The following is a 26,340-nucleotide window of genomic DNA, read 5'->3' as shown; positions in this document are numbered from 1 at the left end:
TTGTCCTGCAGTCCAGCCTCATGAGAAACAAGTCTTACTTTAAAAAAACAACCAACCTGCAGACTTCTTCCAGGTCATACATGCATCTTCGCGTGATGCTACCACTCGAAGCAGCCCGAGGATCAGGAGACCAGATGGGGCTACTGAACGGCCAGCTTGCGACTCACAGCCACTTCTCCTTATCCCAGCCTAGCCCATGAACAACGAGTGTGGTTGCAAGTGGTGCAGTACATTCTGCCAACCTAGCCAAAGGGTAAGCAGGCAGGTCGGCCTCTCATGTCTCCCAGCCGCAAGTGGCAAACACTACAGCTCAAAGCAGTAGAAAAAACAATCTCTGCTTGTGTTACACCTCACGCCTCGGAACAATCAAGATGCAACCGAGAGCGGGAACAACGTCATTTAAAATGGGTACTTGCTTATGGTACACTGACTGTGAGTGGAAACAGAAAACAAGAGAGTATGCTTGCGGTATGATCAAAAAATGAGCAGAGAAGTAACAAAAATAAAAGGCACTTGCCTGTCGACAGACAGGAAAAGACACATGCTGTGTGGATGGGAGGAGGAGACTTAATTCCATGTGCTCATGATAAAAGAAAATGGACTTGGATAGATACTTCCCGCGATGAGCAGGGCGACCTCACTTAGTGGCTCATTACAATGGCGGACGGACTTCCGTCCGTCCGCCATCGTTCCGGATTTGGGACCAGCCGCCCATGAGGCGGCCTCCCCACAATCCAAATTACCTTGCGACCGCTACCATGGCAGTTGCATCATCTATATTTTGCATTGTGGCGGGGATGCGCTCAACAACCCCGCTGCAATGCAAAAATAAAGGCACTTGCAAATCCCAGCACTACGTGGCAGGCACGATCGCGGGCCAAGATATGCGCAATGGGTCAAGAATCAGCTTTTGTCTATATAACTCGAGGCACTAGGCAAGGATGCCCATGTTCCCCCTTACTGTTTGCTATCCATATTGAACCACTACTGCGCAGGCTAGAGTTTCCACAGGGTATACAATCAATGTTAGTGGGTGAATATCCAGTTCGAGCCCTAGCCTATGCTGACGACATACGGTCGTAACATCGGACCCTATGCCAGCAATGCGAGAGATTGAGTATCTAACCGCAGAGTTTGGCAAGGCTTCGGGATATAAGCTCAACATTACTAAAACCCAGGTCATCTGTACTCCGTGGCTTTGTCCTGGGGAGTCGCGAGTTACATCGGAAGCTAGATATTTTGGGATTAAAATTAGACTATTGCCCATAGAAATAGTTGCAGTCAACTGGGCTGATATATTAAGCTCTGTTAAGAGACAGCTAGAAAAGGTAGAGTGCCTACATTTATCTATGGTGGGTCGACGGAATGTTCTAAAGATGTGTGTATTACCCAAGGTACTTTATTATTTTAGGACGGTGCCATTGGAATTGACACGTACACAATTTATGCAGCTACAATCAGTTACTGATAGGTTTATTTGGGGTTGGAAGAAGGCCCTACGGGCTTCTAGATTTATGACGCTACCATTGGCAAGAGGTGGGTGGAGTGTGCCGAATTCTATGTTTTATTATCTAGTTTATCTTTTTCAGAATATGAAATATTTGGTTTTCGGTGGAGAAACACCATTGTTTGAAAGTCCTAATATTTATCAGATGTTATTACCTGCCCAATCATATAAAGTTTTGCTTACATTTTTTGAAACAAGTGATTTTAAAAGAACAAGATTTAAAATTATCTCGGCAGCCTTTAAAGGCTGGAAATGGATACGTAAAATGTTATCACTTGATCGTATTTGTTATTATATGCCGTTAGATTCGATAGCACTACTCCCATCAATATTTTGGGATGCGAGGATGCGGGTAGGGCGTGATAAAGGTATTTGTTGTATGGGAGATTTATACAATGCAGGGGTTATTTTATCATTTGAAGAGCTTACTGAATTGTATAGTATCTCTAGGAATGATTTTTTTTAAATATTTACAATTACGAGACTTTATTTTTAAGCACTGTAGTGACATACCCATGGTATCTAATGAGTTTTTTGAAGGTTTGATTAAAAGGGTTAGGATCGGGATTTTGTATGAAATACTTCTGGCAAAGCAGCACAATGATATTGTTGCCCAAGATATGAAATGGTGTACGAGATTGGGTAAATCTGGTTCGTCTGTTCAAGAATCAATTGACATGGCTAGTAAAGTTATTTTGACCGCCAACTTACGCACCCAACATTATAAAACTTTGTTTAATTTATATTTTACACCGGTTAAAATGATGCGGTGGGGCGACAGGCATGATGGGAAGGTCTTCAGATGCCAGTCTGCAGGTGCAGACATAGTTGATATATTCACTGATTGTATGGTGTTGGAACCCTTTTTTTTTTATCTGTTGCACAATTTTTATCCCAAATAACGAATGTTAATGTTCAGTAATCTAGAGAGATTATATTATTTGGGGTGTGCAATAGCAATGGAATTGATTCTGTTCAACTTTACTACCCATACAGATTTTTTCTCTTTATGGCTATGGCAGTAGTTCGATAATGTATTCCTTCTATGTGGCTGCAATCTGAGGCGCCATCGTTTGAAATGTGGTGCGCAAAGTTCTATAATGTGTTCCATCTTGAATTTAATTTATATCGAATCAAGTCTTTGAAAAAAAAAACAATTGGGGATGCAGATATGGCAGCCCATGCTACAACATACGGAGCGTTCAATGTCTGACTAATTTGTTTTTGAGTGATTCCTGATCGTGTTTATTTGTGATATTTGTTGTGTATTTATTATCGATTACTGTATTTTGATTGCTGTATGTTCTTTCTGCTTTTTTGTTTGATATTTATGCTTTGAACTGAACAATAAAAAATAAATAAATAAATAAATAAAATGGATACTTGCTTATGGTACACTGACTGTGAGTGGAAACACAGAAAACAAGAGAGTATGCTTGCGGTATGATAAAAAAATGAGCAAAGAAGGAACAAAAATAAAAGGCACTTGCCTGTCGACAGACAGGAAAAGACACATGCTGTGTGGATGGGAGGAGGAGTCTTAATTCCATGTGCTCATGATAAAAGAAAATGGACTTGGATAGATACTTCCTGCGATGAGCAGGGCGACCTCACTTAGTGGCTCATTCTGATGGCAGACGGACTTTTGTCCGTCCGCCATCGTTCCGGATTTGGGACCAGCCGCCCATGAGGCGGCCTCCCCACAATCCGAATTACCTTGCGACCGCCACCATGGCAGTTGCATCATCTATATTTTGCATTGTGGCAGGGATGCGCTCAACAGCCCCGCTGCAATGCAAGAATAAAGGCACTTGCAAGTCCCAGCACTACGAAGCAGGCACCATGTGGTGCCTGCCACATGGTGCAGTGATATGTAGGGGACACCATAGGTGCCCCCAGTGCCCTTGACCCAGTCCCAGGGATCAAGGGGGCCACTACGGGCCCTCAAATCCATTTCCACCATTCGTTTTGCTGTGGTTTGTCTGATGCAAAAGAAATGGATGAAAGGGATATCATAATCCCTACAGCAGTGCCAGCAAGGCACCGCCGCAATGTTGGGCTATGTTTCTGTTCCGACAGGCAGTCGGAAAAAGACCGCCTGTCAGAACCGTGACACTTGATTGACTTAGTGTGACCTTCTGGGTAAAAAAGGTTGATTTTGTACAGGAATATTGTTTGTCCTCATAAGTGATTTGTATATAATTGTGGTAGATATTTGTATATATATATATATATATATATATATATATATATATATATATAAATGTGTGTATTTTGTATGTTGATAAATAGTATTACATAAAAACATTACTGTGCATCAAGGATTACTATAAATAAAATTGGTAATCGTGGTTATGATAAGGTATGTGATCATTGTGTAGAGAAAAAACTAATGTTGAGAATTCTGTTCCTAGTATAAGAGAATTTACAGTCCCTGATCTCCTAAGGATGGTGAGATTGATCCCTTCCGACCATTTTCTGTTTTTTGCAGTTTTGTGTCCTTTACCCATGTGTGGGAGGGTTATTTGGGTGTACCCCTATTATTACTGATTACTACTGCAGAAGGGGGCTATAGAGATGTCGTACTGTCACCCAGATGGGTACCTCAGTTCCATTTTCTTAGTAGAAAAGAAGGGAGGTGGGTCTCCCCAGATTCTGAATCTGAGGGATTCAATGGGTGGATCATTTGCTGCTGTTTAAAGATGGAAGGCATCCCTTTATTAATGGACATTCTTCAGGAAGGGGATTGGATGGTGCATTGTGCCTTCTTTCCAGCCTCATCAGCACTTCCTTCAGTTCCTCTGGCAGGGATGTTGTTATGAGTACAAAGTCCTTTACTTCAGTCCCTCATCCACCCCATAGTGCTTTACAAAGATCATGCAGCATGTAGTGAAATCGTGGAGAGCCCGGGGTTATTCTGATTATATACCTAGACAACATCATTATCATGGCTCAGTGTCCTCAATTGGCCCTAGCTCATTTGGTGTGGACAATTCTCCTTCAGGATCTGGGTTTCATCATACACGCACAGAAGCCAGTCATAAATCCTTCCCAACAGTTGGAGTTCTTGGGTTTTCAGATAGATTCCATTCGGCCCCAGCTCGTCCCTCCTTCCCAGAAGGTCTGAAACATCAAGAAAGAATTGAGGTCATCATTGAGCAAGCAATCTGTATCCTTGAGGTCAATAGCCCGCATCGTGGGTCTGTTGGCCTCATCCATTCAGGCCATATTTCCCGGTCCCCTCCACTATTGGATCCTTCAAAGACTCCAAATTCAGCATCTCTGAAAGGGTCACAGAAACTTGCAGCAGATTCTAGTCTCAGATGAGGGGTGAAATGTCTTGATGGTAGGACCACATGGAGGCCAAGCTATTTTTGGGCCGATCCCGGAGATAATAATTGAGTCTGATGCCAGCCAGGGTTGGGGAGCCCGTTGTGGTCAAATATCCAAATATCCATAGGGGGTTGTTGGTCCAAGGCAGCGATGGATCTGCACCTCAACTGCTCTTAGTGGGTTCGTTTGGGATCCTCTCCCCCCAGAGAAGTCCGATTGTTGCATAATGCTTCGAATGGACAACATTTCAGCGGTACACTATGTGTACAAGCTAGGCAGGATGAAATCCCGTCTTCTTGTGGAGATAGCCAAGGATTTTGGCACTTTTGTGTCCAACATCAAACATCTGTGGTGGTGGTGTTCCTCCCGGACCAGAGCAATACTATGGCAGACTGGTAGTCCCTGTGAATGCACACCAATTTTATTCCACATGAACTAAGATTTTTTGAAAGCTCAAAGGCAAGCTTTTGGTATGTGCTCTGCCCCAACAGCACAATTATTAATCCTGGACATAGCTGGTGTGCAGTTGCGCACCAAACACAAGGCGCAGGTAATAGCCAAACAGTCAAAAGCAAGAATCGACTGTAATTAATTGTAATCAACTATATTGGCTCCAATCTTTTAAACCAGAAGAATAGGCCATCCAGGCTTATCTCTTTGGGACGTCAGCGACTGGAGACTGCATCCGTAGGTATTCCATGTGCTTCACTGTCTTTGGCGTCCTTGCTTTTTGCATCCCGCCTCAGCAAGCAACTCCCGGCTTTCTTCAGTTGGTATCCCATCCACTGGTGCATTTCCCCAAGACTGGTCTCACTCCTGGGTTATGCCTTTACCCCATTCATGATGATTCCCTGGGTTTTGGCGCAATTGAGATTACAGGAGCCTGAGCTGGTCTTAGTGACTCTGCTTTGGAGAGCACAAGTGTGGTTTCCAGTAATTCTGTGAATGGTGTGTGCCTGTCTGATTCTGATCCTACCCCGGCGGAACCTCTTTCTGGATCCAGTGGACCTTTCACATCCAGTGGTAATGTCGGATCACCTCTCTCTGTGGCTTAGAGACTTTCAGGGGAAGACGGAGTCTCCCGGCCTTTCGCAAGAGGCTAATGCTTTCATCTGTCAGGCCCGATCCTCTGGCTCACACAAGTGCTATGCTTCTGCATGGAGACGCTGGTGTAATTGGTGCCGTAACGCAGTGCAGATCCCAATGGAGCAGACTGTAATTTTGTAATAAATTGTTTTCATCCTCCCTGCCTTCCGCGGGAATGGCCTACCCCTGGGTGAATAGTTTTAGCTTTGCTATTTCAGCGGATCATTTACCGGTGTATGGCAAGTCAGTTGGCGAACACCCCTGTCTCTCCCTAGCGGGATTTCAAAGATGGCGCCCGCAACCAGCTGCCAGGAAGAGGAGGTCGGCCTTCTAGTTGACGCGGCCCCAGCGCATCTAAAAGAAGGAAGTGAAACAATGCAGGTCGTCGAGGGAGAGGAGGAGAACACCGGGTATGGGAAGCAAAGGAGAGTACCAGAAGAGATAGAGGAGACACCGGAGACTGGATGGTCAAACACGAAGGAAGATGCCGCCACAGGAGATGAAACTCCGACATCACCACCTAGAGGTAACGTGCGTAGGTCTGACCAACCCAGAGAGGAGGAGGGAGGTGAGGCTCCTACTGCCACAACCCAGGAGGGCCGTGGCTTATGGCAAGTACCCTTCGTTCAATATCTCATGACTGGGTGGTAGAGGTCAGGACACTAAGTGTCTGCCTCTGCATGACACTGTAGGGAATCACCTTGTCATTTTTGTCACTTCCTGGCTCACATAGATCATTTTCCCAGGTGAAGGTGAAGGTATAAGATTAGGAGTAGTTAAGGAGTCCAATACTGATTATTGTTTATTTTGTTTCAAGGGCCACATATAGACTTCTTCTCCTCTGACCTGGTGGGACGAAACAAAAGAGGAAAAATGAATCCACACACCAGCTCAAGTCTAGAAGGAGAACATTAAGCATATGGACATTGGCTGCCCTGTCAAGAAAAGACATCCCATTATACTTTGTTGAAGAATTTAGCCTTTCACCTACCCAGAATCCCCTGTAATCTTTAGATGGGCCATTAAAAACCCTGAAAAAAACTACCTCCGAGTAGGTGTCTTCTATGACCAGGTGACCACAACCCGATAGTATGTATATTGTTAAGAAGTACTAGCATGGCTAAGCCTCCCAAGTCTAAATATTGTCTTCCATGCGTTAACATAATACTGCAGTTTTTGGATTCCTGGCCTGAGAAAATCTCTCCCAGAAACAACTATCAGCCAAATTGACCATGTTCTTGTGTCTGGTGGGGAGAGTTTTCTCTCCTGAAGGTGTTATCTTTTCTATTTTGCAACAGACCAAATCTAATTTCAGTCCAGTATCTTCCCCAGCTTTTCCGGATAATTCCAAACTTTGCGTGCTACAATTCTTGAAAGAGTATGAGGTGAGTACTGCTAAATTCTGTACAGATATGACAAGTCAATTGTTAATTGCTTTACAAAAACCTTTTCGGCCTGTGTCATCTGCCACTCTGGCCAGATGGATGTGATGGCTTCTTTGTGAGGCCAGTATTGATACCTCTGTGTTTGGCACCCACTCTTCTAGAGGGGCGATGGATTCCAAGTCATTTGCTTTGGATTCTCGCTTAGACGGCATTCCAAGGGGAGCAGATTGGTAGTCAGAATCCACATTTAAATCATTTTATTACAGACCTATCATGCATATTGCTTGTGCAAAGGTGGCTCAACTTTAAACAAGCAGAATTGGAGCCCCGGGTCATGACATAGAATGAAAAACATTCTAGCATTTGCGACAAGAATTTTCAATTAGATAAGGACAGAGGCAAGGATTATCCCACTCATTTATTTGCATACAGTTATGTGCTTACATATGCATTTGATTTTTTCATATGTATTGATGTTCCCTCCCTGATGATATGTACTTCTTGTACATGACCTCTCTAGACCAGTATTTACGGCTTTGGTGTTTTTACTTTGTCTCTAGGTACTGAGGATAAGTCATTCCTTCTTTCGACAGCCTTTTGGATATTTGGAAATGGGCCTCGCTGTTCTTCTAATTCGTCATGGGATGATCGCTTTCCTGCTGTTGAAGTTGGAGACCTTTTGGTTCCAGGTATCAAGATCATAGAGTTGGGATCCCGTTGGGGTTGCTGGTGAATTTTTTCCAGTTTATTCAGGTTCCTGTCGTTGAAGGGTCTCGGACTGTTTAACTGTTGCATTGGACTTGTGCAACGAAAGAGGAAACTGTAATAAGGTTGGTTACATGACAATGGCGCGATCATGGAAAATGCAGTGTTTATTAAAGTTTTACTCGACAGGCTGCTGAAAAATAAACAGTAGTGAAAGTGAAGCATAATCTTCGCCTCCATGTCCTTAACAGAATTTCAAAATTGTTTTTGCGAATGCTAGAAATGTTTTATTGTACTACCAACAGATAATGCCTCCTCTCCATCTTGTAACAATCACCAGCTATGATAGAGGCACGCGCTCTATTACAAACCCTTTAACCGCATGCGTGCGGGCGGAATTCCGCCCGTACGCTGAGATTTACTAATTCGCATGTTACGTGACGAGCTGGGCTCGTCATCAGCGTGCGAGGAGGCTACGCCATGACGAGCCCAGCTCGTCATCAGCGTCGAAGGGGTTAAAAGGAAAGCAGCATCACTAAGACTGGAAACGACGATAAACCGCAGAATTTATATATTAGGATCACTTAACAATCTTTCTTAGGCTAGGAAGGATGGCCTGTCGCTCCAAAATCCACCTTCTTTAAAAAATGAGTCTTGACAACTTAAGTGATGCTTTTTACATTGATCCAGACATTTAAAAAGGGGGAAGTGGTCAACAACATTCTGAGACATAAGCTTCTTTATAAGGTCATCTTGCTAGCTTCAGCTGTAGCTGCAGCTCGCCATCGGTCACTGTTACATGCATGTCTCTCTAAAATAATGATCTGAATTATGTACAACAGGTGGAGTGATGAGACATCCGGTGATTTCTTAGGGTAACAGTTTTCAGCAGTCAACATGAATATCCACAGTGAAGCATCTGTCATTAACGCATCTAGAATTAATCACAGAAGACAGCTCTGATAGCTCAGTGGATACACGGATCTTGGTTGCCCCCATGGTCACAAGCTCAAATTTCAGAGAAGACATTCAGCCTGTTATTCTTACTAAGTTAAAAAGAAATGGCCATCATTGGGTTGGGTAACAATGAAAAACCATTATCTGTAATAGTGCCATTGGTGAACATGCCTGTTGAAAATATGCCTCCTAGGCTGTGATAAGAAATCTTACCGTCCCCTTCCTTTCCATTAGTCAGTGACACATTCCCATTCTCTTCCTCATCTCCATGATTGGACGGAATATCTGAATGCAAACAGAGAAAACAAATGACTCAATTAAACATGATGCTTACTTCTATCGCTGTTTTTCTGCCTGCGGGTCTTCTTTAGAGTAATAGGCTGCTGGTTTGAATACACTGTTGTAGCTTCTTGAGCTCAATAAAAGAAACTAGTTTAGATGTTGGAGTGTGCTGATGTTGAGAAGCCTGCACAAGCTGTACTCTTTGGTAGTGACTTTGACTCTGTTAGGAAAGTAGTGATACAGATGTGGGTATGGTAGAGACCCTGTGATACTACATGTGATACCCTTGCCAAACAAAAGTGTTAAGATTAGTAGCCTGTTTTCTCCTACCATAAGATCTTCTTTGGTGTTGGATGTGTCTGACTAGAGTAGAGAATAAGAACATCTCAGAAACAGGTAATAATCACTAGGGAGCCCTGCACATGATCATTTGTTTGAGGCTGACCCCCACTGAGTCAGCTGTGGAGTAGTTATCCAGATAATAATATGGGCAGGTGTATAAGTACTACCACAAATCTGGACAGCAGGTTTCAGAAATGGTCATATTTCCTGAAAAGGTTCAGATGGCAGTCTGTGATGGAATGCGTCCTTAGAAGGCTCAGAAGGGAGTCAATGGACAGTTAAAGCTGTATTTTTAATTTCAGTTAGTCTTTACTACACATTTTAGTGAAATATAATAATCAACACAATTTACAGAATAGACAAAAAAAGAATCAAATAGTTGTACAAACAACGATTCAAAAGCAATGAGCACAACCATGTTTGGGAGCATATAGGAACATCAGTCTGATCATACACATACTTTGATTAAGGTTGGTCAGAAGAGCAGAACAGTATCTAGAGTAATTATTTACAGCACAACAAATATTTATCCTCTATGAAAGGTACATGAGTTCCTACCTGTAAGAATAAGAATAATCAGATTTTGGAGTGGCCATGTAGGACATTTTATATCTTGGTATCCCTATAAGAGGGAGGAATCATCAAGTGGTCATTCAAACCAAATAATAACTGCGGACACTAAGGGGGGGGATCCAAGAAGGTGTGTGATGCGTAGGATAGTTCTATTCTTAAGCAGTGCAGAAACTGTCCCTTAAGCTAGGGACTTGCATTGCAAAAATGTGTCTAATTTGTGGCAAACTGATTAGGAGTTTTAGGGTAGTTCGGCAGGGGCTCTTGAGAGGAATGTGTGCAGTATTTGACACAACCTTCCAGCCTCTTTGATACATAACTAAAAGTAAGATATATTGTCTGCTCTACCTCGACTTTTTGTCCCATCCAAGTTCGTTTGGCACTGAGAGTATGCAACAGTGTTCAACCTACTGAAATTGATCCTGGACAGCTGGGGTGGCCCCAGGCACCGTAGAGGGTGGTGGAATACCTAGTACCCACCCGGATCCAATCTCGTGGCACTGAGGAGCCGTGACACTGAGAAACGGGCGATTCTCCTCTCTGCTCGCGTCCCGCTTCAATCGTGCACAAAATGGCGGCCGCGGCTCGCCGAAGAGACCCTTGCTGGTGAGAAGACCTGACAAGCTGGATGTGCCTGCTGGCCTGCGGAGAAGTGAAAGAGGCCAGCACAATAACAGGGGCCCACCTGTGAGGCGGCAGAAGGGCTGGGGGCAGAAGTAGGGTGAGGCGCGCTCCGCTGAGACTGCCTGACCCCAAGATGGCGGCGCGGGGGACACCGAATGAGGTGCGGCGGTGATCGCGGCCGCCTCTGAAGTGGGCCTACACCCCCCTGCGCCTTCACCCTGAAAACTGTGCCCAGGGCCAGATATACTGCCCTAACAGAGGAGGACTGGTCCCGTTAAGGGACTACAGGAGCGGCAGAGGCGAGAGACCGGAAGAGCGTGAAACTGCGCGAGCCAGGAATGGGAAGTAATCATGGAGCCCAGAAACTGTTACTGCCGCTGAGAGGTCCCGGGAGAGACGCTGAGGGCCGCCGCTCTGAGGGGACCAAGAGACATGTAAGACACATAACATGCAACATTCCGACACTGCGGCCTGCTGATTGGGGTGCCTTGGACCTTACCCACGAATAGGCCATAGATAGGAGCCAATAGGACGGCAACCACACGAAAGCAGCACCCAACAGAGCCCGGAGAGATGCGGCGCTGGAAGCCCCGTGCAGCAGCCGGAAGCAGTCCGAGCCTTGCCCCCTCCTCGCCCTAGAGAGCCGGGCTCTGGCTGCAGGGGGTGTCGGACGGCCGAGAATGATCCGTGAGCGTGGCTCTGTGCGCCCGGGCACCCCAAGGGTTCGGGAGAACCCAGCTGATCCTCCACCCAGGCGTGAGGTCACAGGCTGCAGCAACCCCCGTGTGCCCCCTCTCCAACAAATTCTGCTGTAGTCAAACAAAGTGCTGCTGCAGCCGGGCAAGAGCGAGGAACCAGTGAACTTTTCCCAGGTATGGGGGCGAGGGAGCCATGACCGGCTGATTGTCTTCGAAGTTACTCCAGTGGACCCGAGCCTTCACGCCTCCTCTCCCTTCCGGACTTTGATTTCTGAACTATGTACCCCCCCGGACTTCTCCTGGCACTCTAATTCATTCTCACTGGGTCACTCGAATGGACCTTTTTACGTTTTTTCTTTTGCCCTGCCTGCCACTTTGCTGCTGTTCTCGGCCGCTTTTCTCTGGATCCTGACCCGCCATCTTGTCCATTCCCTCGTCCTTCCCCTTTTCCCTCGTTTCCCCCGTGACGATCCTTAAATGTTTCTTCCTTTTTCTGATTTGCCTTTTCTCCATACCCTTGTATCCCTCCCACCCTCCCTTGGTGTTGTGACTTTGTCCCCCCTCCGACCCCACTTAATGGAACTCTGCTCTTCTGTTTTTTTGGGTCTAGACCTGAGAAAATCTACTATTTGTATATATATGTATATAGAGATAACTCTAATCACTAGCGTATGCAGTAGACCTTTGTACTCTCTACCATTCCTAAGTGACTCTTAGAGTATATCCATTCCTATCCCTTCCCTATGTATATAGAGATATCTCTAATCACTAGTATATGCAGTAGACCTTTGTACTCTCTACCATTCCTATGTGACTCTTAGAGTATATCCATTCATATTCCTTCCCTATGTATATAGAGATAACTCTAATCACTAGTATATGCAGTAGACCTTTGTACTCTCTATCATTCCTATGTGACTCTTAGAGTATATCCATTCATATCCCTTCCCTATGTATATAGAGATAACTCTAATCACTAGTATATGCAGTAGACCGTGGTACTCTCTACCATTCCTATGTGACTCTTAGAGTATATCCATTCATATCCCTTCCCTATGTATATAGAGATAACTCTAATCACTAGTATATGCAGTAGACCTTTGTACTCTCTATCATTCCTATGTGACTCTTAGAGTATATCCATTCATATCCCTTCCCTATGTATATAGAGATAACTCTAATCACTAGTATATGCAGTAGACCTTTGTACTATCTACCATTCCTATGTGACTCTTAGAGTACATCCATCCGTATCCCTTCCTTGAATGACTTTATTACCTTTACATTTGCAATGTTTTTTGTATCTCTTCCTTGTGTGACTTTAGAACTTGTACATTTGCAATTTTTTTCTCTGTTTGTATCTTTTATGTAACGCATGTAATCCTAAATCCTTATGTATCGCAACTGGTTCTTATGTAAAGTGCTCTGACACCTTCTGCTAATGTTCGCGCTATTTAAAATCGCATTAAATAAATAAATAATTAAAAAATAAATGTAGACAGTGAACATCAAAAACCAAAACAACCTTAGGATGAAATCAAAGATGGGTTCTAAGAATAACTACATAATCAAATCTATATTTTAGCTTAATATTTTGCAATGACGAAGCTGAGCACTGAAGCATACACTTGTGTTCAAAGTGGAGAAAGAGACTTTTCAAGGTCTAAAAAATTTTTATAGCGTATAGCTAAATTGAAAAAGAAGACATGTTTTTCCATTCACTGTGGTCTATGCACCCTAAAGAGGTCTAAGCCATCCAGAATTCTGCTTAAATATTTCCCATGTTAGATGGGAATATTTCGCGTTTCTGTCAGTCCAAGATGTCACCTTCTGAAAACTAGATTAGGATGATGGAAAAGGAAGTTTGAGGAAAGCGAAAACAAAAGCCCCATCTTGTGAACTTAACTAAATTATGAGATCTTGGGAAAACGATCTGAATTCCATGTACTTCAGTTCGCTTTGCTAGACAACAATTGGGAGAATTCTGATAAGAAATCCCTAGATGCCCCTTTGGATGAGGATTTGTTCATTTTGTTTAGGATAGACAGCTTGCAAGCTGCTTTAGCACTGCTTTCTCTATTGTATTGTATTTTATGTGTACAGTCACTTTATCCTTGACCTTTTCGCTCTGCACGAGCACTTTTGTCACACAGTTTCCATTTTATGGAGCAATCTTTAGTATCGTACAGTTATTTTCATGTATCTGCGCTAAAAATACATAAACTATGCAGTAATCATCTCGCACTTGTTGTGTTCACTGTTTTCTTGTGCTGTTGTCGATTAGTTCTTCATTTGGCTATTAATTCATTTTGGACTTAAATGTAATTAACTACCGACAGGACTTTTATTGGAATGAGGGCTTAGGAATGGCTGTATTAAAGCTGTGAAATAATCCTCCTACAGACCAGAAGGTGGGACAAAAATCAAGAAAAAATTAAGGCAACACTTTTTTAACATTTGTTGATCTAACGTTCGATGTAAATAACATTTATGTGTTTTTGCCAACTTTCGACGCTACCCTGCAGCAAACAGTAAAATTCATCAACAGGTACCGCTGTGAGGGCAGTTCCTGCCAATGCTTTTATGCATGACCTCCTGCTTGCCGTCATTTATAAATTTAGGCCAGCGGCCTCTCCACCATGGGGATGGAGTAATTTACTTCATACCCATGGAAGACCAACTGTCTGTCTATACCTAAATAAGGCCCTTAGTGTGAAGAAATTATGTCGCACTATTGAGACATAAAAGTAATCTGCATGGTAATGGATGTCCACCCCCTGTCCTGAGTGCCCCAACTGTACTGATGTCTGGATCCCTAATGCAGATTTTTGTTGTTATAGGTAAACACGGACAATGCATGTGCACCATAACATAGGCCTGTCTCACAGATTGCGGTCTTGTTAGACCAGGAGAGGCACCCAAAGCGCTACCATCAGAGTGGTGAAAAGCTACTGGCTTTACCTGGCATTAAGCAGCACAAGGGTGGTGGTGGCAGCATACCATGTAGGGATCAGTAGGAGTGAACAGGTCCTTTTTACCTGTGCCATTGGAGGGAGGCCTACAGGCTCACTCATTTAAAGTTCCACTGCTGTATGTTTAACTTACTATTGGTCTACATTGGTTTGGAGTGTAGTGCTGAGCAGTGCATGTGTGGTGTATATTTGCTGGATGTATGTGTGCCTGTGAATGGTACGATAGAGGGACAATGCAGTTATGTGAAGTGTGCATATGTTATATGAATGTGCTGGCTGTATGAGTGTCTATGTGTGGTACAATACATGAAGGATGCAGTGCTGTGCTATGCATGCATGGTATGTGCATGTGCTGGGTGTATGTGTGCCTGTGACTGGTACACTATATGAAGGATGAGGTGCAGTGTGTGTACGCTGTGTACATGTGCTGGGTGTGTGTGTGTGCCTGTGAATGGTACAATACATGGCTAACTCTGGGTTCCATTTTGGGAGATCCGGAGTTGCCTGGTTAAACATGAGGAGAGGGGGTAGAAGAATTCCTCCAGACAGATTTGTGTATTGCTGCATTCCTGTAAGCTGAGTGGAACACACTGGAAAGAGGGAGGGCCACGCTGCACCGGTACACTTCCAAGGGTACTCTTTGATTCAGAGAAAGGTCACAAGGAACGGACCTGGGCACATCTCAGGAAGAAGGTGGGGTTGATAACAGAATCATAAAGGGTAGGGCTGAGGGCCTGGGCTAACCTTTTGATTCTGTGGCTGACATTCAGGTGTGAATCATAGTCACTCCAATGACGTGTGTTGTGGGGCTATCAGCTTTGGAGTCGCTCCAGCTGAGACAGACTACTTTCTGAGGGAAAAAAAGGCAGAAGAGTGGGAACTTCAAAAGGAAGCAGGCCCCCAATAGAAACTTTAAAAAACTCAGACTCAAAATCACATTTGGTGTTCGGAAATGGACTATATGAATGGGGGCTGGAGAACCTAAATATTGTCAACTCTCAAGCAGTTAGTTGGGCTGTGCAAGGAGGAGATGCTCTGCAGGACTTCTGCCTGTGGCAAGCACTGGGGTCCAAGGTCTACTACTTTCACAGCTGGTTGTGGGAACATCACCCAGGGAATCCAAGATCATCTGCCCTGGAGCCTGGAGAACTTGTGCCTCTCTGCTTGCTAAGACCAGCGTGCTCTGTGAGGAAGAGGAGTTTGTTGGAGGGAGTAAGATACAGAGGGGAATCCTGTTGAGTGGACTCCCTAGGCGAGATGTGTGGAGATGGCTGCTGCACTGATCGGGTCATTGCCTGTGTGAAGGAAAAAGTCGGCAACTCTCATATTCCAAATAAGAGCTGCCAGGAAGTGAGCTTTTATCGTTGCTGGGGAAAACTAGTCATCGCCTGTATACACTGAGGAACTGGCAACCCTGTATGCCAGGAGGGGCCACCGTGAAGTGGTCTGGGATCATCGCTGTGCCAAAAGGGTCATTACCCTTGTGCAGTAAGGGACCAACGATTGCATATGCTAGGAGGGCCCACTGTGGAAAGATTATGTTGCTGAGTAGGCCATAGTCTGTATGCAATTTAGAACTGGCAATATGCCAGGAGGGGCTGCTGTAAGGAAATCTGCCATTCCAATAGAGTCAGAGCACATTTACAGTGAAGAAACAGTGACCCTGTATGACAGAGGGCATCACCTGGACCAAGCAAGAAGTGTAACCTGGTTGGGGTCATCACCGGAAGAGAAAGGCCACCGTGGGGATTGGTGTGGACCAGCGTCAGGACCTACACACACACCATGAGACAGACCAAAGATTTTGTCCATCTTGGAGTGTTCATCAAGAACCTCGGGTCGCTACAGCTGCATGACCATGTGTGAGGAATTCAAGCACTGCTGAGCTCCACCTACCTGTCACCATGCAGTGAAGCATCCACAAGCAGACGCGTCCGCTACAGCTCCCAAAGAGGGGACGAACTCGGGAACTCCAGTCACTCTGATCCTGCAGGTGCGGGTAAGACTGACGTAGGGCCAGTCTGCCCCGGGCGAACTTGCCTGCTAGATAGAGTTTCAGGGCTGGAACACTTTTGACTTTAAGAAAGAGTCAGAGTGGAAGTCTTGAGACTCTGACTGTTATGGGGCTTACCCTGGATGTTGCGGATAGTTAATGGAATTAACTGCTATAGCTACAGTGAAAAGGGAGTCGGACTTGGGGAACTGCCTAACAAACTCTAGAGACACTCAGGGGGACAATGCAAGTTATTTGTGATTTTGTATTTCCCTTTGTGTTGGTCGTACTGAAATAAAATGCTTTTTTTTCTCATAAAAGTGAGTATTTGGCTTGACTATAAATTATTGTTGCTTCTGCAGGTATTTCGAATTGTGAGCCTGTGTTCACCCCCTGTATCTCCCTCCCCACCGAGGAAGCTTTGGACTTCTCAAACTATGCTGTTACTGAGAGTCAAGTGCTGTAGGCGTATTTGGCCCAGCTGCTCAGGATCCATAGGAGGTTGGGTCCCAGGACATCAGGAGTTAAAGGCCTCAACACCCACGGTTGGGCTCAGTAATTACGGGTCACCCTCCGGCCCTCCATACGGGGTTCTAACGTGCCCTTACCACAATTCACTGGCAGGGCTGATCGAATGCACAGATTGGGAAAGTGTGAGGTATTAACACACAACACTACTCCTAGTTAAATTAGAAAAGAATGCCTAAATTCACTTTAAGGCAATGGTGGCAAATCTGTAATGGCTAAAGGCAATCAGGCCATCTGTGCATCTTTCCAAGAGAAAGCATTAAAATCATCTGGACTTTTGAATGACTGTTAGATCCAATATATCTTTCTGTCCTCGGAACTAAAGTTGTTCCCACGATTTTTTGTTGAGGTGGTTAGAGGCTGTCTCTTGGAACTATTTTAATGTAGTAACTCTCTGTTTAAAAAATATGTGAAAGGGATTTCTGACTGAAATGAAGAAATGTTTCAGACAATAAAACGCCTTTGGCAAAAGTCCCTCGATTTCTACTATTTTTTTCAACAAGATGCTTAGCTACCGTGAACCTGGACCTTCTGATATTTGTGACCTGCAATTATGTACTTAGTTGGCCATGGTTCGGTAGTAAATGATGAACGATGTTGCCCACATGCTGTTAAATATCGACAAGAAATGGCAACTTCATGTGAAACATCAAAAATGCTTTTTTCTCACAAAACCTTTTTAGTGGAAGCAATTTAACCACACGAAAACAACTCAGCAAAGCGATATAAAACGTTGTAATCGTCTAAAACACGATTTCTGTGATCAAGCATTTTCCTGCAACTACTCAGACGAGGAATCCAAAATGTAGCCTTAGAACACGCTAATTATGGGACCTATTATACGTTATCAAAAGCAATGCTGTAAAACGAATCCTCTTAAAAGCATCTAGGAGCTAGAAAAGCGATACTGCTCAATCGTATGAATCTTCAGTTTAATGACACGAACTATTTTACCAGCAGATGACCCTGAAAAACTGTATACCATTTGAAATGATTTTGGAGTATCGAGCAAAATATGTCAGCAATGCAAGCGTGTAACTCTTAAACAAAAGAGGAGCAATTATGCACTTCACAAGTCCACGAGGAACAAAAATAGCTTGTCTTTCTGTCTTTGCTTAGAACATGTTTGGAGTGCCAAATACAGAGAAACACAATCAATTACACGAAAATCTTACTGGTAAAACAATACTCAAGGAAAACAAAGCAGTATTTTTTATTCTGTTTTAGGAGCACAACATAGCTTACCTTCTACGTCCATGAATGAAAGTTGAGAATCGGTCAGATTTCTCACATCAGTCTTCATGTGATCATCCTGGTGCCCTATTGTGAAAGGGATGGGAAAGTAATTTTATTAGTGTACAGTTAAGTATAGAGCAAATCTTGGAAACGGTTCCATTGCATGTGCAAGTGGGGCGAACTTTCAAAGTTGTTTGAAATGTGGTTTGCATACGTAAATAGGTTTTTTATGAATACAAATTACTTTTGCAATTTCGCTAATTTGATTTTGCTCTCATTGAAGGATTTACAATGATCTTTCCTTGTGAGTGAATCTACTCTGTGTGTGAGTAGGGAGCATTCCAGTTCGGGAAGTTTACGACTTCACACACATTTACGCAATTGTGGAATTCACAAACCAATTTCCAACCACTCTAGAATAGGTCACTAATTTACTTCTGTCAACGGCAGGGGGAATTCCTTCCCATTGTGGGTAGAGAAATGAAATATCCATCAAAATTATTGAGAGGGTATGGAAAGAGATTTGCAAGAGAGAAAAAAATGTAAACGTTAGCTAGTACATTTGCACTGGTGCTGCAGATTTTCTCATGCAAAATTGTATAGGTGTATATTTTTGCAATAGAAAATGTAGGAGCGCTGGAAATTGACACCTTATGCACCTATGCGAAGGTGTAACCCACAAGCGCACATTTATGACTGAACTTTAGAATCAGGCGCTGTGCATACTTGTTATAGAAAGTAATATTTGAATGAAGGACTGACTATAAATAAGCAGTATATAGGCAAAGTCCCCTATGGAACAAATATAAAGTATTAATTGTAGTTTAGGATGCAAACCAGGTAGTTGTGCCGGTATTTTGACAGATCCTACATGCTCATTGGATATTTTGGTATTCCATGTTTCACATTTTCCTGTATGTGATCTACTGGATGATGTATATGTGAATGGTCTCCATACAGTTAAGATGTGAAGTTTGAGTAGTAAATAACCTGGCTCCTGTTATGGTGTATACTGGACTTTAACTGTGACCCAGTGGTCTTCAAACTTTGTTATGACAAGCCTGCACATGAAGCAAAATAGTTTGGCCCCCTCAAACCTACGCAGGGGTCAGATTGAGATGACGGAGGGGGCAGATTGAGATGACGATGGGGGCAGATTGAGATGACGGTAGGAGCCTCACGAAATCATCAGCATATTGGGAATTCCACTGAAGCAAAATACCCAGCCAAGTCCTCTCACCAAAGCTCTATCCACACTAGGCCTGGTGGAAATTTTAATTATGCTGAAGGGTTAGGAAATATTTTGGTAGTTTTACCGTACAGTACACGATTATACCAGTCACATAATCAAGAGTACTTTGCCACAATTATCCTACTGCAGGAACACAGGAAAAATGAACTAACACGCATGAGCAGCTGCTGTCTGCTGCTGTTTGTGTTCTGTTGCATTTGGCTCTATTTTCTTAGCCAAAATGCATCCTCAGATGCACTTTGAACGCAAGGGTTCATTTTGCACCGATAAAATTGTGCTAAACGCTATGTTACAATACTCACATATTTCTGCTTTATCTCATATAATTTTGCCCACATTTCTACAGCAAGTGAAGCAAATTATATCCAGCTCTTACATACAGACTTCCTATGCAAAGTGCCATTGTGAAAAATATGCATATTTGCACCCAGTCTCACTTTGTGGGGCACTCACATACACATCCCTCATCCTGTTCTTCTCCTAAAAGTAGAGACCTTTAATGTAATCAGGGAGTTGAGTCAAAAGAAATAACAGAGGACGGTCGCCAATCAGGGTGACTGTGAAAAGATACAGGACTTCTTTCTAGGTAAGGTTGAAGACATTATTACGGAAATAGGCAACACTCGTATAAATCCCTGCCCTCTATCAGTGGTAGATTCACCGGATTTTCAAGGCGGCCCTCTGCCAGTCTTTCCTGCACTTGACTTAAATGGTTTAGCCCATGTTGTGGCCAAAGTAAAATCTGGGTCACCAGAAAATCCCTGCCCTCCTAGGGTTTTTAAAATGGTCATTCCTGCAGTAGGGCCAGAGGTGCTGTCCCTATTAAATCTGTCTTTGGCAAGAGGGAAGGCGCCATACAAATTTAAGGAAGCTATGGTGATTCCACTGATGATGAAAGCTGGGGCGGACATCAACAATCTGATGAACTTCTGTCCCAACTCCATGCTTCCGTTTTTGGCTAAAGTACTCGAGCAACAGGTGCTTAGAGTTCTTTCATCCTTCTTGGAAGAACATCAGCGGTTACATTCACTGCAAGCAGGATGTAGGGCCCACAACATTACTGAGTTGGTGATGCTCTCAGTGCTGGACAAACTGAGGCTCGCAGCTGACAAGTAGAACCCCTCAGCACTGATCCTATTAGACCCCTCAGCCGCGTTCGACACGGTGAACCACGCGCAGCTGTTGGCCCGTGTTCGTCGGTTGGGAGTCACCGGGACGGTCCTTCAATGGATAGCCTCCTTCTTGGAGGATCGGACTCAAAAGGTCCAATTAGGAGAATGTACGTTTAGGTATGGCGCTCTGCCATGTGGTGTTCCGCAGGGGTCTGTGTTGTTCCCCCTGCTCTTCAATATTTACCTTCAGTCATTGGTAGAAACACTGGCGAAACTGGATTGTCAGGTGTTTAATTATGCCGATGACACCCAATTAATTGTATGAGTTGATAATTCCCCTCAGGTACAGCTTTATGTTCAGAATATCCTCTGGTTCACTGTGAACTGGATGACGTTAAATTCACTTAAGGTAAATCCCGATAAGACAGAGGTGCTTGTTCTTACAACAGGGGCCAACCCCTGGTCCAGCCTCTTCTCGCCACAAGAGCTTGGCACCACCCTGACACCGGTACCAGTCGTGAAGAGCTTGACTATCAGGCTAGACACCAAGTTAACTCTAAACAATCAGGTGTCTGCTGTAGTGCTGAGCTGTGTGGGCCTGAATCGACAACTCCGGAAACTTGCGACCCTGTTGTCACTTTCCACCATGCCTACCGTCGTGTCAGCACTAATCTTGTCACGCTTGGACTACGGTAACGCAGTATACATAGGGCTTCCTGATAAATTTCTGGGGGAACTTCAGGTGGTTCAAATTATGTTGCAAGATTCATTTTTAAACTGCCAAGAAGAGCACAAGCCACCCCCTGCTACACCAGCTACACTGGCTCCCTATCAAGCAGAGGGTCAGCTTCATGGGCCTCTGCATTGCACATAAAGCACAATACGGAGTGGCGCCTAACTACATCAAAGACCGTCTGAATCTTTATGTGCCTGGATGATGCCTTTGTTCATCTGGGTCATGCTTGTTGGCCTGTCCGCGCTTTAATAGAGCCATCTGGCGGGGGACGGGCCTTCTCAGTTGTGATCCCCCAGCTCTGGAACAAGCTACCGGACAGTATGCGTGGATAAGCCACCTTACTACCGTTCAGGAGGAAACTCAAGACCATTTTGTTCACTGAGGCACTTGGATAAGTTCATCCTAATTTGTGCTGAGCCCAGCGGGCACAAGGGATTCCCGGGTTCTTGGTCTATGCTGCAAGCGCTTAGAGACCCCATGTGATTTGGCACTCTACAAATATAAATTAACATAACATAACTACTAACATGTCAGATATAAATCACAAATTGTTTGGTAAAGGCTAGGGTGAGTTGGGTGAACGGTGTAGTCTGGTGTTTACGTGGAATGCGAGGCGGTGGTTCAGGCATGGTGGTCTTGGATTATTTTTACTAGAAGGGGAGCTAACTTGACTGTTTTGGGTGTTATCCATAATATTTCTAATTATCAATTATTTTGGAAACCAATTGTATATTACATAGCATATTACTCATAAACAAATTGCTACTATGTTCTATAGTTCTCGAATATATCTGATTTTTGCACTTAAGGTAAGTAGCTCTTTTTTTGTGGAGTTTTATATAGCGCAAACTAGACCCAAAGCTATCAGAGCACTTTAAATGAACACCAGTTAAGTTTCAGATGCATACATTCATTTTTCTTTTTTTAGGCACCAGGAGATTAAGTGATTTGCCCAGAATCACAGAATGTTGAGCGTCCCTGCCGTGACCCGAACCTGAGTCCCCAGCTCCGAGGTTGACTGCCCTAGCCGTTAGGCCACATTCTCTCCCATGATGATACATTTCCGTTATGTAATAAAATTTTCATTTCTATATGTCCCCCTTTATTTTTTTTCCTTTGTTGATATATGCGTTTTGTAAACATATTTGTATATTTATTCTATTACTATTACTATATAACCTTGTAAGTGCTACTTTTGATGCTCGTTGTTGTATAATCTCTTTATTGTTTCATTATAAATTTCAATAAAATATTTTGAACATAAAAAGGCCACTAAAGTCTACTTCTACAAATCTCTATCCACACACCATCTCTAATGTCCAGTTCAAACATTCTGTACAAAAGCTACTCCTTACACATTCAGCAAAGCTCCATCCAGGCATACTTTCCATAGCCTCATCAAGGGTAAGTATTACAACACATACAAAGAGATCGGAGAATAGGAAGCTGGTGGCTCAGCTGATAGGGTGGTGGTATAGTATTTTAACATCTTAGCAGCTACTCTTGTCTCTTTGACTGCTGCTTTCAGGTCAGAGCTGATCTACTTTCGCAAGAAGCTGCATATTTAATTTGTCAACTGCCTGGTAATTGTGTTCTGTGCTTATCCACTACAGCTTAAAGTTCATCTTCCAGCATTTCAGATTACACACTTGTTTTCTTTTTCAATGTTTGGTTCTTCAGTTCCTACTCCTTCTGCTCGGTTACCCAGCTTTTGTAAATCAGTGCCTCTGCAGGTACTGGTGCTTGTAGCCACTGCGTTTGCTTGGTTGTTGGGGATATCTCCAGGCGGCCAGCATCGATCATCACAGGCTCGTTGGCGAAAGTACTGGTAAGAGCATCACCCATTTGAAAATTGCGTTGCTAAAACTATTTCCTCATAGAGTGGGATATTAGTATGTGCCTGTCATCTGCATTTTAAGGTAGAGGTCTCTATTCAATACGCACTTACTTTTTGAACACCACCACAAGAGAGGTCTCAGAATAGCATCATGTCATTAGTCGAGACCCATAAAGACATTGGAGAAGCTGTGTTTTCGCTCTCTTACTCTCTTTCCCAGTCTTCCCTCACTGTTCAATCAGTTTGGGCCATTTATTGGTGACACCACAATGAAGAGAGGATTGGGTTCATGTTGGATTTGCAACAACTTTGTCCTCTGCACAGCAACATCCAGACAGCCTCTCCAGAGCCTCAAGAAGATCCTCCCTTCAAAGCCTCGTCAATTATCACCTCTTCGAAGACTTATCCAGACTCATCTACAAGTACCTTCCAGAAACCCTCACTATCACACGCTACAAAGTCCAAATAACACATCCTCTAGCATGCAGGATAAAACCTCTGCAAAAAAAGGACGCAAGTGACCTCTAAATTTCAGATTACCTTTCAAATCCTAATCACTCCCTCCTCTACGAGGTCAGCTATAGTCTCCCTTCATGAAATCTCAATATTCCCTCCCCTCTGGAAAGCCTCATTTAGAAAGTCCAAATCTTCTACCATTGTTTAAAAATTCCCAAGCCAGCCATTAAATCCTTTTTGCATGCCCTCTGAAATTCACATGGAGCTACTCTTAGAAAGCCCTATTCAGTCTTCTGCTCTAAAACCATGGGCAGTGTCAAATCACTCAGCAGGACAAGCAAAAAGCCACAGCAGAGGATCACACAGAGGATGCAAAAAAGTCTAAGTCCTTCCAGCAAAATAGGTGTGTCTTTTCTGCTCCACCAGTTAACCTGCTTTATGACAGATATTTAGGGCCATATTTATTATGAGCCACGTTTGCACCCCTCAATGGCATGCAAAAGTGATGGAGACATTAATATGCAATGTATCAAGCCATGCAAGGCCCCCTTGCGTGGCCCTGACTGGCTTGATAAATCCAGAGTGACGCAACGCAGCGCAAATCATTGCATTGCTTTACTCTGCCCTCAAGAGACGTTCCATGGATGGTTCTGGGGTGTTTCTACGCAAAACCCATGGATTTTGATGCATTCCCAGATTTAACATAAGTGGCAGACCTCACCTGAGAATGCGCCCAAACTGCTACACCTACCCTGGTGAGTCATAACGAGGAGAAATAGGTTTATTTCTCATCGTTTTTTCCTCTTTCTATGTGGGATTGTTTTTGTGCAGGAAGGTGCACCTTCATGCACTCCTGCCTCCAACTCAGGCTCCCGTGTACCATGGTGCAAGAGTGCCTGTGCTGGCGCTAGGCAGGACATTGTGCATCAACGCTGGAAAAAGGCAGGAATGCACCATACAATGTTAAGTATAGCGCATTCCTGCCCTTCCTCTTTCACGCATTGCAGCAAGGTGACTTGGTGTGCTGCTCTGCATGATATAATGATCAATATGACTCTAAATCAGTTACTTTTTGTAATAACAAACACGTCTCACATTTCCCAAAATAGTAACAATTTGGAACCAGCGAAGGAGGCACTGATCATTCTCCTAACAATCTTCCACCGAATCACGCCATTTTAAAAAAGCCAAAGCGTGTGTTAATATTTCACTTTTTAGATCGGTGCTTCCTTTTCCCTTTACAGGAGAAGTTAAAGAGCAGCCACTTCTTCCATTGAGATGCACACAAATGGAGCCTGCAGTTGGTTTTCTCTAGTAGCCTGGTTATATTACACTGCATTCATCTTATGAAAGGGAAGCAATTTTTCGCCCACAAAGGAATGAAAGTAAGCACCAGGCCCAGCATCAGCTACAGAGAAGAGGTCAAGGCAGACCCAATGAAAGCTGCCTCCTATTCTATTCATCTCAGAAGGCTGATATTAAAGACTGAGAAATGATGAACTGCCCATGACCACGAGCGATAACGCACCTGAGCTAAGGGTTCTTGGCACGCGCTGGAGCACGCGCCTGCAGTTGTTCCAAAGCACCTGCGCCCGACGCTCAAGTACATCGACTAATAACACTGGCAAGCCCTGGCTGGAGGCAACCACATTGCACCGCTTTGTTTACACCCGAGCGGCAGGATGAGCATACATTTATGCAGTGCTTTAAATGGGGAAAAATAAGTGCAGGGCTCACTAAATTGAGCTGTGGACCAGGGGTGGGTTTGGGGCGAAGCAAGGGGTGGGGCTGAGAGGGGGGGGAAAGGGTGAACAATTATGGGGATGGAGATTTTAAGTGTTTCTGGTATCAGGAGTATTCCTTTTATCCTTATATGCAAATAAGGGTACGTTTTATATTATCTTTCAGATTTTCCATGTGTATGAATTATATCAATGCATGACATAGAAGACATTTTGCAATTCTATACCATGCACCGTAGCGAATGGCATGGGCAGTTAAAAAAGAAGACTTGACAAATGATATACTATGATCTCATTCTAACATCTGTGGTTTTCTAATTTTTACTATATTATCACTACGGTGCCCAAAAACCTCAAAGCATTTTAGACCGACCACCTTGTCTTTACCTAGCTTACTCTACTCCATGGCCTATACATTGGGGATAATAACCCCTATGAAAAAGTAGGGTAATACGACTGGCCTTGTCCCTGGAATTAAAATCAAGGCTCTTTGCAATCAGTGGTTTACCCCAACCCACTACTATACCGCACTTGCACCTCCAAGAATTACCTGGGGCGTTTTTTTCATCAAGATGAAACTTAAATACATATACAAAGCCATCAGCATCACAGCCTCGAACTATACGCCAAGAGATGTCTTTTTATACAAGCAGTAGATTCCAATGAGCAGAAGGGTATGCTAAACAAAATGGGCAGTTTTAAATACATGCCTGCCGAGCAGCCTTAGGGAGTATCCCACGGTAGGACATTTAAACGTGTATGGCTTGCGCAAACCTTAACGTGTTTTTGAAATGTTTAACCACTTCAAATCCTACCAAGAGAAAAGGTCGGTTATAACCTTTGCAAAAGAAGGGAATAGCCTCTTAGAGCCAAGGTACATTCGTTTTGAGGCAGTGCAGCCTCCCCACGGAAAAAGGCAGATCCCCGCTGGTGAGATCGGGAGGGCTTGAACTGCTACAAGCTAACCCTAACCAATCATGCTTGTGC

The 26,340-nt window shown here is 43.8% G+C and overlaps 1 protein-coding gene across 1 annotated transcript in view; it reads right to left on the bottom strand.

The window, feature by feature from the left end:
* LOC144763712 (uncharacterized) overlaps positions 1 to 26,340 on the bottom strand; it is a 3,323,440-nt gene that overhangs the window by 420,992 nt on the left and 2,876,108 nt on the right. Inside the window, exons 10-11 of the mRNA XM_078649576.1 lie at positions 18,228 to 18,302; positions 9,187 to 9,258 (exon numbers count right to left, since the gene is read on the bottom strand). Of these exons, the coding sequence (XP_078505702.1) occupies positions 9,187 to 9,258; positions 18,228 to 18,302 (147 nt within the window). The remainder of the gene's footprint in view (positions 1 to 9,186; positions 9,259 to 18,227; positions 18,303 to 26,340) is intronic.

This window comes from Lissotriton helveticus, chromosome 6 (assembly GCF_964261635.1).
Source record: "Lissotriton helveticus chromosome 6, aLisHel1.1, whole genome shotgun sequence".
Classification (NCBI taxonomy): domain Eukaryota; kingdom Metazoa; phylum Chordata; class Amphibia; order Caudata; family Salamandridae; genus Lissotriton; species Lissotriton helveticus.
This window is presented reverse-complemented; position numbering and strand designations above follow the sequence as displayed.